This window comes from Triplophysa rosa, linkage group LG4, assembly GCF_024868665.1.
Source record: "Triplophysa rosa linkage group LG4, Trosa_1v2, whole genome shotgun sequence".
Lineage (NCBI taxonomy): Eukaryota > Metazoa > Chordata > Actinopteri > Cypriniformes > Nemacheilidae > Triplophysa > Triplophysa rosa.
Window position 1 is genome coordinate 2,546,544 of NC_079893.1, and position 17,260 is coordinate 2,563,803.

Below are 17,260 nucleotides of genomic sequence, written 5' to 3' on the forward strand. Positions count from 1 at the left end.
CATATAACAGGCTATATTTTTAAATCACAGATTTAAATCTGTGCAGCAAAGCCCAGGGATGTATGCAATTTGCATAGTTTTTGCGGGCTGGATAAAAGATATAAGTCCTTTACATTCTGAATGTAATTCCCTGGAATTTACTCTCTTTGCATTTTCTTAGTTTTTTATGTTTGGACGGTTATTTTATTTAGTAAATTTCTTGTGGAAAGGTTCAAATAATGTCAAATGCACACTACAGACACTGTACATTTGCTTAAATGTGTCCTTAATTGTGTGTTCTTCGAAACATTCCATGCATGCATGATTGAATGAATTAATACTTTCATGAGTAGACTACTTGTTTTTTTGTAAACTGTGAAAAGCACACGCTGCAGTGTATTAAAAATATAGACACATTGCTTGATGAATAAATAATATTTTGATGTATCAATGACTGGGCAATCCACATTGACCAGAACTATAATTGAAAACGACATATAAATTAAATGTGACGAGTGAAGTGACTTGCTCTCCTTGTGCACAAGATGGCGCCGCCGCGCAGAACCTTCTACACGCATCGTGTTTAAGTTTCGCTTTCGTTTTGTCACTTCCTCTTCAGGGAGAGTCCTTACATGGACGCTGTGTGTCTCAATCTCGATTTAAAATCGATATGTTACTTAAAGATAGATTGAATAACAGTGTAAATAACAGTATAGTTATTTTGAAGATGTTGCTCGGATGTCGCTGCGCGCTGTTCGTCGCGTTGATCTGCGCCGTTTCAGGTTCGCCAGGTTCCTTTTGTAACTTTGAAACAAGGCGCGGCTAGTTTTTACCAACACTAAAGGCTGTAACTCTACGTAATATTACTGTTTATGTTACCAATATATTCTATTGAGCTAATGTGTTGGGTTTTATTTCTGTCTTACGATGTCCGTTATTAGTTCATTTTTAGTGTGTTTAGAGTTGCTACAGGCCTACCCTTCGTCATAACATAATCCGCCATTATAGCGGTAACGTTACGATGAGACACAAACGGTATCTGGGGTCGCGGTATCATGGTATTTCTTGTTGCCTGAAGGCAGCACTGTGCAATGTTGATATATCTTGGTACTTCTGATTACCGTTTTGTTTTCTTTAAAACTATACCGTGACATCAAGATGCCATTTTCAGTGCCAGTCTACCGCGGTATTTTTATGTTGCTTTAAAGTTATGGTATTAAGATGTCGTGTTCAGATACTATGATACAGAGATGCTACCTAATGTAAACATGATGTATACCACGATATAGTGATTACTGTGATATTTACATTGGGAACCGTGTCATAGTGCATGTGTTTTTGTTCACGGCTTTACATATTCTTTATGTTTTCAGGTGTCAGTGCTCAGTATGTGAAGGTGGGCGGTGAAGTTAGATTTAAACCGAACCCTACACTATCATCTGGCAGCACCATTACCTGGAAGTTCAAGGCAGTTAGTGGGAGTGTGTTTCGAGTGATTGAATTTGATCACGGCGAATCTTCAACTCCTCAGAATCCTCTCTTTAAAGACAATGCAGAAGCAGACAAGAACAATGGAGAACTGACTTTAAAAAAATTAACGAAGGACCACAGTGGTCTCTATTACTTTGAGATCAACAGCAAAGAGCAAGCGCAGAAATTCACATTGAATGTTTTGGGTAAGTGAATAAATATCATTGGGATTTAAAAAAATCGTATTAGTAGTTATTCCTGCTAGGGCTGCGCGATAAATGGAAAATAAGTCGCACGCGATAGTCTGCAATTTATCGTGAATAGTTAGTCAGTGAATTACGGTTAAATGCTGTTGCATCTGAAAGCCAGAGGGCGCTCACTCAAAAAATAAGTGGTTGGATTAACTTAATTTTATGACGACACCCATTTCCACACAATAGAATTGGTTTATCTGAACTTAAACTAACTGGGTGAATTGTACAGACAAGTTAATCTTAAATTTATCAACTAATTTTATTTAATTTCATGTAATTTATTTGTGTTAAGCCAGTTAAATGTGAATGCTTCAGTGTGACACTTGTTTAGAAATACCACATGTAAGGTATGATGCTTGCAGGGAGCACCAGAGAGTATTTACTCACTGAGTAAAGCTGCATACATGCAAAAGGGCATAATGTGCTCGTCCCCAACCTCAGTAAAACCTTTACTCCTCACCGCTCAGTCGTGGCCTAATGGTTAGAGAGTCGGACTCGTTGGATTCCCAGCGCCGGCGGGTAACGACTGAGGAGCCCTTGAGCAAGGCACCTTACCCCCACTTGCTCCCCGGGCGCTGCAGTGATAGCTGCCCACTGCTCCGGGTGTACGTGTGTTCACCACTTGCTGTGCGTGTGTTCACTACTCTCTGGATGGGTTAAATGCAGAGGTCACATATCGGGTATGGGTCACCATACCTGACAAATAGGTCACTTTCACTCTGGAAACCCCCAAAAAATCACAGACAACAGAAAATCTTTTGAACTTTAATATTACAGAGCAGTAAACACTAACAAGTCTCCTTATCTTTCATCCTGCACAAAAACGCAAACACAATAACACTTTAACCATTTTAAAATGTACCATCTTTCAATTAGTCAATGAAAATGACTCATGATGCCCCAACACGAAAGGAGTAAGTTATGTCAAAGAGTTGCCTATTTATGTCACTATTACACATTGAAATTGAGCTTGAACCAGAAACCAATGCCGATGCAATGCAAGTGTTAGTACCGCGGGTCCTAACACGTCTCCATTACAGTACAACAAAGTATTTTTAGGCTACTGCACTTGAATTAACTTCATTATGATATTGTTTTCTGTGGTATTTTAAACTTTTAATTTTGTTTTTCCACAGAGGAAGTCCAACAACCAGAGCTGCAACTAACGCCCGCAAGTGATCCAAACGTGGCCATGTACTTAGAATGCCAATATGAGGCAACAATCATCTGGAAATGTACTAATAAAGATACCCCGGGAGCTGGATCACTAAATGGCCAGAAAATAGGAGAGTCCATAATATTTGAAAGAACTAGGAATCCAGACGCCTGCTGCACGTGTACACTAAAGAACGAAGTGAGCGAGAAAACCAGCCTACCGATGTGTGAGAGAGATATCTTTCCTGGTAAGACACTTTCAATAACTTCAATACTTATTTATTATTTTTTACCTGGTTAAAGAAAGAAAGAATGAATGTCTCTCATACCTCAAACTTCAGTTCAGTGTTCTGAATGAGATGTTTACTGAAATAGATGTCATTGCTAACAGCTGATGTGTGCTTTCTACAGAAGAATCAAACGCAGGACTTGTTGCGGGGATTTTATCAGCTCTCATCCTCATCCTCATCCTTATATGTGTCTTCATTGCCCTGTACCTGTGCTGGGATTCCTTTCACGGTAGGATTACATTAGTTCTTCATAAAATAATTATTGATACAGGATTGGGTGGAGTTTATTATACATTCACAGGCAATATTGTATGTCTGCATGCAGTGTTTCCCCTGCCATTATATTAGGGGGTGCCAGATCACAAGTCATTTAAGGTTACCTTTCTTATAGGACAATCGCCTTTTGTCATTTATTTTATTTACACGACGGCATGTTCCAGTCTCTACATGGTCGCGTGTTTACAGTCCTCCTTTGCTCTCTGTATCGTGCAAGGGTGAGCACACTCCCACCAGCGGACACAGAGCGTGCGTTGGAAAGTATGTCGCGTCAACCACACGAAAAGCAGACAAAAATATCTGCGTTGTTTGAAACGCTCAAACACTCGCTCTCCTGCGCGTAGCAGTTGCACACGTTGTGGATAACTGTCATAAAAATAAATGTTCCGATGTTTAGTTCAATGTACAGTTCAAATAATTGTATAGGTGTTATATTGTCCAGGCATGCGCTAGCCATTGGGACTACCGGGACATTTCTGGTGGGACGTGGGCTCCGTTGGCATGTTTATTTATCGCACTATATTAATTATCAGTCAAACGACACTCAAACACATCACGTACAGTAAGGAAAGTATTTTTATTCATGGCCTTTTGACGTTTTGTATTATATACAGAACAATAAATGCTGTAAATGTGTAACCTAAGCTGACATCACACACGCAGTTTCTGCCAATCTTATGTTAATCTTGAGTACCTATAGAGTAGTATTGCATACTTCGTATCTTCGAAGAGTATTTGTTTTGATCACATTTATAAAAGATAGATACAGCTGTACGATAGGGCTGTGCAATTAATCGAAAATTAATTGTAATCGTCAATTTTGGCTTCAACAATTACAAAAACAAAATAATCGAGGTAAAACGATTATTGTGCCACATTCCATTTTGCAAGGATCTTCTCTTTTCTCGTGGTATAAATCCACAGCGCACCCCCTTCTTTTACAGTGGTTCAGCTGTGCTATTTCTTTACATTGCTTTTAAACTGTGAATTCAATTGAAAAATAAAAGTTATTTATTTTCTATGTTGTTTTAAAAGTTAATGAGTAATCGTGTTAAATAATCGGGATCTCAATATTGGCCAAAATAATTGTGATTATGTTTTTTGTCATAATCGAGCAGCCCTACTGTACGATTAGTTCTGGAAAAACACGACGTCCTGGGGGTGTGCGGGGGAGGAACTAAATCACGAGCACACAATACATCATCGCATTATCCCTGCACAACTCTTGATTCACTATAAGTTGTGTTGTTTACATTACGCACGTACGTGCCGATTGCCAACAAAACACAAACAAGCGTGACGCAGCGCAGACTATCTTGATGGTAAGCGGGTCTCGCTCGTCGGTTGGCGCGTGGGCGGGCTCTTTCCGGGGGGAATTGCCCAATAAAAGGGATGGAATCCCTGTTACGAAACTTTCCGAAACAAGTTGGAGTGCTGGGGGAGTGTATCAAGACAGAAATACTACGTCATGCGTCCAACTCGTTTTCATTTCAAGTTGACCATTTTAAGCATGAGAAGCCAGCACGTTCAACAGTGTAAAGAAGTCAGAATGCATGACATAGCGTGATGCCTCCGCTTTAAATAAGTGGCAAATATCAAAACTGAATCACTGACTGAACTTGATCTTTAGATCAGTGGTCCTAAACCTTTACCACGATCAGTTAATAAAGAGATGAGCTTGAAATCCTCTTCATATTATATTGCATTTCCGCTAATAGATCCTCCTAAAAACCCCGTATTGTTCCTTTAAGTAAGGGTGCTCTGATCAGGGTTTTTGGGGCCGATCACCATTTACCGTTCGTTACAACAAGTATCGGCCGATAAAATCACCGATCGCAGGATCTATATGAAGCCTTCTATGTAAGATGTAGAATTATTTATTTCACAATTTTAAAGAACAGTGTATATTACCTATGGATTGAGAGATGAAAAGGAATCATAAATTGACAACTTTCAAACAACATATTCCTCTTCCTTTTTAGAAAGTAAACATAAATGATAGCAGCCATAGGAACAGAGTATAACATAGCTTTCCTGTTTAATAATTATGAAAAAACACCAGACAAAAACAAACTCATACAAACTAAACTTGACATGACAACCCCATGTTTGAAAAAATAATTATTAATAGTCTTTGAAAGTGTATCAGGAACGTAATGTTTTAATTTTAGGTCAGATCTAGCATGCGTTTCCTTTGTGCCAATTGCTGCATGCTCAGAAATGACCACTTGAAAGACGAATTGTGGGGGTGTTTTGAAGGAAACGGGTAGGTTTTACGCAAACTATGTCATATCAAGTGGCATAATAATAATTTCACTGGAGCCATGCATGAAAGACGGATTGACGTTATTTGATGGCAGAATGCGCTGTAAATGCAGTGAATGCATCTTGAGCACACTCCATAAATCTAATATGAGAATGTCTCAGCTAGATTCTAGATTTACAGAACATTTCTTTGATTATAATGTTTATCACAAAAAAGCGCTTGAATAAACATGATCACTTAGCACTGTTATAGCTGTGTGTCCGTGCAGAGTTTGCGCAGATGCCTCAGATGGAGTTATTGTTCACAAACACTGAGCCAACTTTCATCCGAGCATAACGCTTGCATTTCCTCAACAAGAACATGTAAAATAATATTAACATCATAATCACATGCGGACTCGAGTCTTTAGCCAATGTCTGTCCAATAAATGAGCTAATATGGGCAGTCTGCTTTATTAGCTGCTTTTACATTCGCTCTGCGCGAGATCAAATGTGTTCTGTAGCTTGTTCTGTACTTTTTGTCCATTGCTTTCTATTCGCTTTTTTGTTTACACACATTGCTTTGCTTTATAAATAATAAAAACATGATATAATGAAGGCTATCTTGTTTGTTGACCCTATTTATATCTTGTTCTTAAATTGCGACATAATTAAAAAAGTAATGTTTCTTTCATTCAACATCATTTAAATAAACAAATAACAAACATTCGTTTTTGAGCTTTTAATGAATTGTTGTTAAATATTTTAAGTTTCATGATTTCAGTGTAATAGACACACTTTTAATATAATTTGATTTAATTTGATTAAAATTTTTGAGTCCGTAAAAACAGACTTAAAGGAGAAATCAAATGGATTTTGTATAGGCCACATATTTTAAGGCCAGGCACAGACCAGCCAAAGCAAACAAATGCTCATTGCGTCACCTCTTGCAGCTGCTAAAGTGATTCAGTCAGGGTTGTCACAGCAGCAAATGCAGAAATTTTAATGACCATAACGTAAGGAAAGTGGAACACATATGCCTGTTTCAGCTACTTTAAATGTTGGATATGAACAGTTTGATTAATAGCCTACATTCTTTAGTCTATAAAATGTCTTACATAGGCCCTACGCAATGTTTTTGGATGCCTTCTGGGCCATTCTTAGTTTTAGACTAGTCGACTACATGGTTACAAAACTTAAGTTTAAACGAGACTGTCAAATTAGTAGTAGCGCACATCCCTAGTTGCCATGTCCCTAGCACTTTTATGTTGTGAAGTCATACTGTGTATGTATTACATAAAGATTTTTGTTTGTCCAGATGATGTTCATCGGAAATGTGGAGCAGTACTTTGTCTGGGGGGTAAGTTTATGTTTGGTATGGACAGATATGAGGAATACTTATAAAATAGATCTGATACAGATCAATTAATGGACAGAAAGTGTTTTTAACATATTTCTTTAAACGTGTTGTCTTTTTCAGCAATGTTGGGTGTTCTGGATCATTGCAGAAATGTGATGAGTATGTCAATCATTTGTATTTAATACTTGGTCTAAACTTCTAACTTCAGCTTGTTTAAGTGTGTTATTTCTTTCTCACAGAACCTCCACCGGCTGACGAACATGCAGATATGACAACTGGTAAGAATAACATGTTACAGTTATTAAAAACTCCCGCTCAGGGAATGCAATCTGTTTACTGTTTGAGGGCAGAACACCTTTATTTGAGAATTATTTCAAAACAAAACACAAAACTGAAAGCTGTGTGTTATAAAGTGAAAGGTGGAATGTTTTGTAGAAACACAAACACACTTCCTTTTATTAAATATAGACGGGGTCAAAGCATCAACATAAACAAACGTTACTGGCATACACTCTTTTGTGGCCCAAACTTAACTTCCTGTACACGTCCGAAAAAAGCGTCTGCCAAATGAATAAATGTAAATGTTGTGTAATATAAGAGCCGCCTGAAAGTGCCCCATTGAGATGCTAGGGTGAAGAGAATGCCCATTAAACAGGGATTGTTTTTCCTAATATGGTCAATTGCATAGGGATTTTGTATCGAACATCACTTTGCATCCCAGTTTCATTGAGACAAAGGGGTGGGCTTATTTTACTCAGGCAACCAATCATTCTCCCAGAATCTTGATGAAGCTATCAAACCACGCCCTAGCAACCATTTACAGCAACCTAGCAATATGTTCCACAGACTTTCATTCAAAGAGAAAACTTCAGGGTTAGTCATAGAAACATGAGGGTAGGCTTGTTTGAGCAGCATATGAATGAGTTTATGTCATTCATATCGGCAAACAGCCTTCGCAGTAGCAGCTGTCAGTCCACACCCTAGCAACCAAACAGAGTACCCTATCGACCGTTTAGCAAGACCTATATCTCTGCATCAGAACATTGCAGAAATATGGGCTTTGTCTCTTTTGACTCATACCAGCAAACAAGACATCCAGCATGCTATACATGCTAGCAGTGAATAGCTACATGCTAACAAAGATGATATAAGGATGAAACATGCTATGAATGTGCACAGTAACCATGTGAAAATTAGCAACCGCCTAACAACACCATGTCAACCACCCGGAACACCCTAGCAACCACTTACAACACCCTAGCCTAACCCTTATACCTTAGCAACTGCCTAGCGACACCGAAGCAACCACCCAGAACACACTAGCAACCGCCTTGACTCAGAATAACCTGTTCACAGTTTTGCCACAGCAAGCAGCACTCACGTTTTCTTCAGTAATTGCAGTAGTCTCTTGTTAATATTTGCAAATTCCCACTGAAGTTACTGCCACCGTAAGCTACTGTATGTATGTCATGGTTTTTGCTAAAGCTGCAATGCAATGCAAAGTGACTGAGTTTTTCAATCATGTGTGACACATGTGCTAAATGTTTGCTGTATTTAAAGTTTTATAACAGCAGCATAACTTACTGTTATGACCAGCGGCTTGAAAACACACAAATAGATTATACAAATCATTGTTTTCACATTTCATAGTTTGGCACCTTTTATTAAGCATGACTAAATGCATTACTAATTGCTTATTATGTATGTAGTTTATCAAGAAGTAAATAGAAATAAGGAGAACAACGGAGAAGGTAAAATGATTATAAAAGTCTTGATTGTTAACTAATATTGTCTTTTTAAAATTATAAAAATATGAGACATTAAAAGTGTATTATTGACTTATATTTGTGTTTGTAATGTTGTGTTTTTGTAGGGGAGCATCTTAATGGCCCACGTAACACTTATGAAGGTAAGATGATTCATATACATATACATAATTTATTGATATTATCCCTTTAAATGTACTCTTACTGTAAGAAAGTCGTGATAAACATTACTTAAAGGTTTATTGAACACCTAATTGTCTCATCCAGCTGTGGATCTGATACTTGACTTGTTCACATGTGCTCAGTGCTTAAAGTTGAACAACAACAATAACAGTGACATGTTTTTATAATAATGAGACACAAAATACACAGGTCTTCGAAAGCAAAGTGTCCTTGTTCTCTTGTAGGGTTAGCACCGCAGTAATAAAATGTGACTAAATATGATCAGTTGTTAGTTATAGGTAATATAATTGTATAATTATAATTGTCATTATTAATTGTAATTTGTAAGCAGTTCAGTCAGTGAGCAGATTTCCCGGTTTGCTTCTGTGCAGAATGTGCATTACAGTTAATAAAGCAAGAAAAATCTCTGCTTTTTGAAGTGACTAATTGTTTTTCATTTGTTTCTTTTTGTTATATAGAAATGAATGCACCACAGCAACCCGGTCCAAGTAAGATGATACAAGTCTTTTACTATAATAATAATAATAATAATAATGGAAGATATTGACAGCGTCATAAGACTGATGTGTTATGACTAGATGGTCATATTGAGTTTACAGTTGTTGTTTTCTTTAAAGTGCTAGTTCAACCCCCCCCCAAAAACCGAACAGCACTGACCCATTTACTTCTATTGTATGAACACAAAACCAGTGCAAGTGAATGGGGTCCAGTGCTGTTTGGTTACCAACTTTCTTAAAAATATCTTCTTTTGTGTTCTGCAGTAGAAAGTCATACAGTTAAGAAATGACGAGAGTGTGAATGATGACAGAATTTTAATTTTGGGGTGAACTATCACTTAAAGTTGCTTTCGTAGCGAAGTACTCATGTACACAGTTCTCATGTGTGTGTTTGTAATGTTGTGTTCCTGTAGCCACGGCTCTTAAACACGAGGAGAAAGCTGTTGCAGAAGGTTAAGACAATATTTGAGGTCAGACCATTCATGTTCCATTATATTGACTTTCTCGGTTGTATTTCACTGATTTATTCTTATTAATTGCTGCTTAAAATGACTCTTGCCCTTCTTTATTTCACTTTGTAGAAAAAAAAGAGCTCTTCTTCTCAGAAGTGTTGTGATGCCATCAGATTTTCAGAATGTGGACAATCCTTTGTTGTTCACCTCAGTCATGGATTTTTGTGTTTTGATCGTTCATATCGGAGTTCACTGGCTGTGTTCACACTGCACAGAATCCTGTCTTTAAATCAGACTGACAGAGATCAGTTTCATCTTTACGTTTAGCTCACAATATACTAGGGGTGTGACGAGGCATGATGGCGTGCTGGGCTCGAGCACTATGCAAGAGCATATAATGAAAACAACCACAGCTCTTTACTAAAAGCTACGACTGTTAAGAAAACAAAGTAAACATTTTGTGCAATTGGCTGTCAGTTGAGTTTGTGACAAAACATTTTGCAGTCTTTATAATCTAATATAATTAATAATTGTTTATTACTCCATAATATAATTAATAATTCATTAAAGTAGAAGTTTATGCTTGTTTCATAAAGTACAAGTTGATTTTATAATGCCAACATCTTTTGCATTTTTGTTAAGGTGAATAAAAGACAATTTTCCCTATATATGTCATCATTGAGGATTTCTTTTAAAAAAGTCTAAAAAATCTCGTTCTCGTGAGATAAGTATCTCGTCACACCCCTACGATATACCAATATATATTTGCATTGCTCTATTGACTTTGACATTAAGTCATTTCATTATAAACTTACAGTATGTGCGTTAGTCATGAATGAAATGTTATCATGAGGTATGAATGCACTTGTGTTGATCTGGAGTTTTTTGTCCGGGAGTGTGTGAGCCCATTAAATACACTGTGTTCTGTGTACAGTTATTTCTTTGTAAATCTTATTTAAATCACACTCGTGAGCAAGAAGTTTCTCTGTGTTATTCAGAGCTCTGCGTGTAACTTCCCCTCTCAAACATGTCTTAAATTTACCCCGGAGTGACTGGGCGGGGTGTTTATTGACTCACTCATAGCTTCGTTTTTTTCTTTTTGGTTTTGAAAGAATTTGTTATGCGTTACTCTTACTGAATGTTAGGAAGAATCCGTACAACACTGCCTGTTTCAGTTGTATCTTTTAAAGAAATATTTCATCACGTATTCTCATGTGTTTGTAAACCTGTATGTGTCTCTTTCTTCAGTGAAACACAATAGAAGATATTTCGTGAAATGTCTCTGTGGCTTTGCGTTCATACAATGGAAGTCAATGGAGTTCTGTGTTCTTCGAAATATCTTTTGTGTTCTGCATAAGAACTCATACAGGTTTGACATGACAAGTTCATGTACATATTCTGGCATTTGAATGTTTCCCTCTATCTTTCTGTCTGTGCTGTGACACTAACACCATAGGAATAGTTTGGAAAAGAGATGATTTACTGTAGCTGTTAGTAGAAAATACAATTGTTAAAGCAAATAAGGAACAATATTGCATCACGGGGACATGCCGAATTTTAACATGTTTTTTATGCCTTTTTTAGATTACAGGATTTCCCCTTTTTTTGTTAAGTGCGACACTTCCTGTGAAAACCAGGCTAAAGTGTCAAATTCCAAATATGACTTACAGACAGTGTACAAAGATGCCTAATGATCTATGACCGGCCTGTGTAACTGTTCATTTGTATTTAATGTTTTTTATATTTAGTAATGTTGTACTCTTTTTAAGTTATCCACTATTAGTCATTGTTTGTGTACCTTTTATTTCTTACTAATAACATACTTTAAACCTAAACTTGCTCTGTGTGATTCTTTTTAAACTAGAAGAAAAAACATCCGTGTATAATATCAAAAGTTCTCCCACTGAAATGCAGCGTTGTCCATCAGGCATCAAGATATCTGATTCTATCAATCGCATGCAAAGCAAGTTATTCGATTATGTATTATATCATAAAATGTTTTGATAAAATACGCATTATAAAAATATCAAAAAAGTATAATCATTTTCTTGTTTTTCCTCATTGTTTCATGTTGTCAGATTCTTGATTCTATCATATATGATTTGGGCATGCCCTGCCCTGATGAATGAATGACATAAGATCAGGAGTGTGTGTTAAAGTAAATCGGATTCAGTTCGATATTAAATGTTTTTGAAACACATGAAGTGTATCAGTAGATGAGAAATGACTTTCTGTTTCTCTCTGATATAGTAATATAAAACCTATTTCGGTATAGAAATATGAGTATTTCACTGTATTCAGATGAGTAAGCCCCCTCGTCCCCCCCGCTGCCATGAGCGTTGCCTTTTTAGGGGACACCTGATCACCGCTCGGTGTCGCCAACAAAGACTTTGTGCTGATAACGTCTGGAGGGAGTTTAGATGCTGAAGCCCAGAGAAATAAACGGAGAGACAGCTGACACCGCTCCACAGAACGCTTCACGACGCTCCAGTGAGAGTTCATGGAGAAGTTTCAGGCGGCGATGATTCTGGCAGGACTGGGAGATGCTCTGGGATATGGGAAAGGTCGATGGCAGAACTGCATCTCAGGAACTAGGATTCAGAAAGAGCTCGGTGATCTCGGGGGTCTCGCGGCTTTAAAACTGGACACAGATAACTGGCCTCTGAGCGACGGAGCTCTAATGCTCATGACCACCGCTCAAGCTCTCATCACAGGTGAGAAATACATGACAAACGTGTGTTCAAGAAATTAAAATCATCCGTTATCATTTATTCACTCTCACGTGTTTGTAAATCTGTATGTGAGTCTTTCTTCAGGGGGACAGAAAAGAAGATATAATAAGAAATGTCTCCGTGGTTTTGTGTTCATACAATGAAGTCAATGGAGTTCAGTGTTGTTTTATTATCGACATTCTTCAAAATATCTTCTTTTGTGTTCTGAAGAAGAAAGAAACTCATACAGGCTTGACATGACAGGACAGAATTTTCATCTCTGGGCTGAACTGTCTCTTTAAATCCAGTAAATGAGCAGCACGTGTATTTCAAATCTTTCATTTTGCTGGTATGAAGCAGACAAATCTTCTCTCTCTCATGTTAAGACTCATTAACAGATTGTGAAATGTGTACAGATGATAATAAAGTGATCTTTCCTCACATAAACAGCATGAATGTTCACCATCCTCAAATGCACATTTCACATCCAACATTCCGTCGGCGTTGCTCTGAGAATAGAGGCGCGAGTCGTGTGTGTTTCTGTCATAAATAACACGAGCTGTGCTTGATCTGTAATCCTCTCAGATCATCTCACATCTCAAACACAAACGCAGCTACCGCACTTCTCCAGCGGGACTCAAATAGAGCCGCGTTCATCTCTGATGGCACACAATCGTAGCGTTTGGCTTCTGGACAGTGTGGCTTTTCTCCGGATTGTGTTGACAGCCGCTCTTCTTATCCAAATACCAACACCACTGACAAACCATCAGAAAATAAACCAAACGCACAGACACAAACTCTGTCATAACTGGAGTGAACCACGGTCACACCTCCTTCCATCTGATACTTCATCTAATCCATGTGGCCTTCATCTGTTTTGGCATCAGACAGATGAGATGTTGGATGATGGGATTGTCGTGGTCCCCGAGGACCCTTAATGTCCACAAAATACCTTCCACGGACCTCACACGAACACTCTAATCAGAACTGACACGTGACCGAATGCCACACATGCCAATGAAACACACGTGAGAGTGTGGAGAAAACTGACTCTGTGTGGAAGCAGAATTCAGCAGTACATGCACATTTCCTTAGAGATTCATTTAGTATTTTATTCGGTTGAACATTAGAGTGACAGGGTTCTGATGTTGTGTTGTGTTGTGATGTGATGTGTTGTGTGTCTGATATCATGTGTTGTGTTGTGTGATTTGTGTTGTGTGTCTGATTTCATGTGTTGTGTTGTTGTGATGTGTGTTGATGTGTGATTTGTGATGTGTGTCTGATTTCATGTGTTGATGTGATGTGTGATTTGTGTTGTGTGTCTGATTTCATGTGTTGTGTTGTGTTGTGTGATTTGTGTTGTGTGTCTGATTTCATGTGTTGTGTTGTTGTGATGTGCGTTGATGTGTGATTTGTGTTGTGTGTCTGATTTCATGTGTTGTGTTGTTGTGATGTGTGTTGATGTGTGATTTGTGTTGTGTGTCTGATTTCATGTGTTGTGTTGTGTTATGTGTCTGATTTCATGTGTTGTGTTGTGTTGTGTGTCTGATTTCATGTGTTGTTGTGTTGTTGTGATGTGTGTTGATGTGTGATTTGTGTTGTGTGTCTGATTTCATGTGTTGTGTTGTGTTGTGGTGTGTTGTGTTGTGTTGTGTTGTGTGTTGATGTGTGATTTGTGTTGTGTGTCTGATTTCATGTGTTGTGTGTCTGATTTCACTGATTTCATGTGTTGTGTTGTGTTGTGTTGTGTTGTGTTGTGTTGTGTTGTGTTGTGATGTGATTTGTGTTGTGTGTCTGATTTCATGTGTTGTGATGTGTGTTGATGTGTGATTTGTGTTGTGTGTCTGATTTCATGTGTGTTGTGTTGTGTGATGTGTGTGTCTGATTTCATGTGTTGTGTTGTGTGTTGTTCAGATTACTGGTGTCTGGAGGATCTGTACAGAGATTTGGTTCGGAACTATGTGGAGGCCATGATCTGTCTGCAGGGTCGAGCTCCTGATCCCAGTACAGTTGAAGGATGTGTCAACCTCAAACCAAACAACTTCCTGTTAGCCTGGCACACGCCGTACAATGAGAAAGGTACAAGAGAACACGGTCATGTGTTCATAATCATGTCTTAAAATCAAGAAATCATCTCAATGTTTTCACTCTTAGCAGTGATGTTAGGGACGGGCGTTTTTGATCATATTTCATTTTGAGTACTGGACGGGTTTGAAAAACGAGTACTCGATTCATTGGGGGCGGGGCGTGTCCCCCATACCATGGTGACAACGAAAAGATTTTAATTACAACACTGATACGAAAATGTATGTTTGCCAGCATAACCAATCAGAAAGAAAGAAAATAATAGAAAAAATGTATTTATAGACCCAAACGATCATCGCTTTCACCATCGATCGTCGCTGTCGCGAGTACTCGTGCCCATCCCTAAGGGCCTAAGCGATGTGTGTGTTTCTCTCAGAGATATTTCCCGTGACATGAGTCTGTGTGACGTGTAGGTTCAGGTCATGGAGCCGCATCTAAAGCCATGTGTGTGGGGATGAGATACTGGCAGCCCGAGCGGCTGGATAATCTGGTGGAAGTGAGCATTGAAACCGGCCGAATGACCCACAATCACCCTATAGGTATGACATCATCATCACATGACATCAGCTACTGTCAATCATCTCTGATGTCTATTCATTACACGTGTGTGTGTGTGCGCGCAGGGTTTCTGGGTTCTCTGTGTACGGCTCTCTTCGCCTCATACGCTGTTCAAGGTAAACCGCTGGTGAACTGGGCTCGAGATCTCATGACTGTCATACCTAAAGCAGAAGATTACTGCAGGAAAACCATCCGACACATGGCAGGTGAACACATCTGTCTGTCTGTCTGTCTGTCTGTCTGATGATGCTTAGAGATGATGAAATGTGTTTGTTCTCCTGCTGTGTAGAATATCAGGAGACGTGGTTTTATTTTGAGGCGAAGTGGCAGTTTTATCTGGAGGAGCGAGGTCTAGAAGAGTCTCAGAGTAAACCTGTGTTTCCTGACCGCTATGATGCTGACCAGACAGACAAGGTCAAACACATCACCATCATGTGTTCATTCATTCAGATCCTTATTATTTATTACCATTCAGTAGTCAAACACACCTGCTGTGTTGTCTGATTGTTGTGACGCACACATTTTTGTGTTCAGATGTATAAGCGCTGGAGCTCAGAAGGTTGTCCGGGTCGCAGAGGTCACGACGCACCGATGATCGCGTACGACGCTTTACTGGCTGCAGGATCGGACTGGGAGGAGTTGTGTAAACGTGCCATGTTTCACGGAGGTCAGAAATCAATCACATGCGTTTATTTACTCTTTACATGACACAACCTGTCACTCATGTAGGCGTTTGTTCATAGACACCATCAGTGAAAGTTTAGACTGGGAGAATTCTAGAAATAAGGTACAAAGTTGTAGTAAAATGTAAGTAAAATGTGACAAGTGATGATTTTTTTAAAACGAAGGCGTTTTGTGGATATTGCATAGGCTATAGACGGTTTCATCTTAACAACATAAACAAACGTGCGCATGCGCACTTGTGTGACCCCAGTTTAACTTCCGGTACACGTTCACAAACAATAGAGTGCCTGTAGATTATTTCTGATAACGATCAAAAGAAACGAGAAGAACGGTATCTCCAATATTTTGAATTTAAACTGCGATACCAAACTCAACCGCTAGATGTTAATGTACCATACGGTTTGTTCAAATGAGTCAAAACAGGACCCATTCAACTAATTGTAATTTAATAAATGTAAGAAAATGAACTTACAACAAAATTCAACAAATCGTTTATTCAATACAATTATCATACAGTAAAATAATCATATAAATTAATATTAACATAAATTAAATTAAATATAAATAGTTATATCATTAGACACTAGCCAAACACAAACCGGAAGTTATGGGTCTTAGTTGTGGCTAGAAGGGATACAGCGTCAGCTACCTCCACTGGGCATGCGCACTTCAATACCGCATCATTTTTGTCACGCTGACAACAGTTAATGACTATTTTTTACTATCGTAAGGTTAGGTTTAGGGTTGGGGTGGGTGTAGGCGTTAGCTAATGAAATTTATTGTAAATATTTGGCGAGATTTTGCATCACTTCCAGCTGTAGCTGTATCCCTTCTAGACACAACCGTCTATACTGATAAGCATTTCCACCATATGACCTACAAAAAGATCACAGCTACACATAGATATACAGTATATAGATGCCTCATCTGTTTCTATGGGCTGCTGTACATTAGTCATAAATTGACTGCAGTTATACACATGTGTGAATCATCTGTTGTGTAGACACAAACATTATAACACAAAACTCTGATGTGATGACGTGTACAGGTGAGAGCAGTGCGACAGGTCTGATCGCCGGCTGTCTGTACGGTCTGATGTATGGACTCAGTCATGTTCCTGCAGGACTCTATCAGAATCTGGACAAAAGAGACAAACTAGAAGATCTGGGAGCTCAGTTATACAAATCCTCATCTACAGAGAAGTAAAGCTAGAAAACACACGCTCAGCTCTCTCTCTCTCTCTCTCTCTCTCTCTCTCTCTCTCTCTCTCTCTCTCTCTCTCTCTCTCTCTCTCTC

General features: G+C 38.6%; 2 protein-coding genes across 5 annotated transcripts in view; both read left to right on the forward strand.

Moving 5' to 3' along the window:
• Window positions 1-578: 578 nt before the first annotated feature.
• LOC130552827 (uncharacterized) lies at window positions 579-9,944 on the forward strand. Of its 2 annotated transcripts, XM_057331445.1 has the most exons (11): window positions 579-761; window positions 1,353-1,655; window positions 2,840-3,106; window positions 3,270-3,377; window positions 6,987-7,028; window positions 7,149-7,187; window positions 7,268-7,306; window positions 8,738-8,779; window positions 8,902-8,937; window positions 9,436-9,465; window positions 9,888-9,944. In XM_057331445.1, the coding sequence occupies exons 1-11, from the start codon at window positions 650-652 to the stop codon at window positions 9,929-9,931; spliced, it is 1,062 nt and encodes a 353-aa protein (XP_057187428.1). In that variant the 5' UTR covers window positions 579-649; the 3' UTR covers window positions 9,932-9,944. The 2 variants fall into 2 exon arrangements, with proteins under 2 accessions (XP_057187428.1, XP_057187429.1); XM_057331446.1 differs by lacking the exon at window positions 8,738-8,779.
• Window positions 9,945-12,011: 2,067 nt separating this feature from the next.
• adprhl1 (ADP-ribosylhydrolase like 1) overlaps window positions 12,012-17,260 on the forward strand; it is a 7,763-nt gene continuing 2,514 nt past the window's right edge. Inside the window, exons 1-7 of one of the 3 annotated variants that reach the window (XM_057331440.1) lie at window positions 12,014-12,640; window positions 14,552-14,716; window positions 15,136-15,261; window positions 15,346-15,486; window positions 15,570-15,694; window positions 15,815-15,947; window positions 17,013-17,166. In XM_057331440.1, coding sequence (XP_057187423.1) covers window positions 12,427-12,640; window positions 14,552-14,716; window positions 15,136-15,261; window positions 15,346-15,486; window positions 15,570-15,694; window positions 15,815-15,947; window positions 17,013-17,166 — 1,058 coding nt within the window. In that variant the 5' untranslated portion in view covers window positions 12,014-12,426. Of the gene's footprint in view, window positions 12,641-14,551; window positions 14,717-15,135; window positions 15,262-15,345; window positions 15,487-15,569; window positions 15,695-15,814; window positions 15,948-17,012; window positions 17,245-17,260 lie in introns of those variants that run through there. The other 2 variants (XM_057331443.1, XM_057331441.1) reach the window with 2 other exon arrangements.

Excerpts from the sequence above, each read along its gene's own strand:
- LOC130552827 (XM_057331445.1), top strand. The coding sequence starts at position 650 with ATGTTACTTAAAGATAGATTGAATAACAGTGTAAATAACAGTATAGTT. Across the intron at positions 7,029-7,148 it reads AGCAGTACTTTGTCTGGGGG|CAATGTTGGGTGTTCTGGAT; the intron begins GTAAGTTTATGT and ends TGTCTTTTTCAG. Across the intron at positions 7,307-8,737 it reads ACATGCAGATATGACAACTG|TTTATCAAGAAGTAAATAGA; the intron begins GTAAGAATAACA and ends TTATGTATGTAG.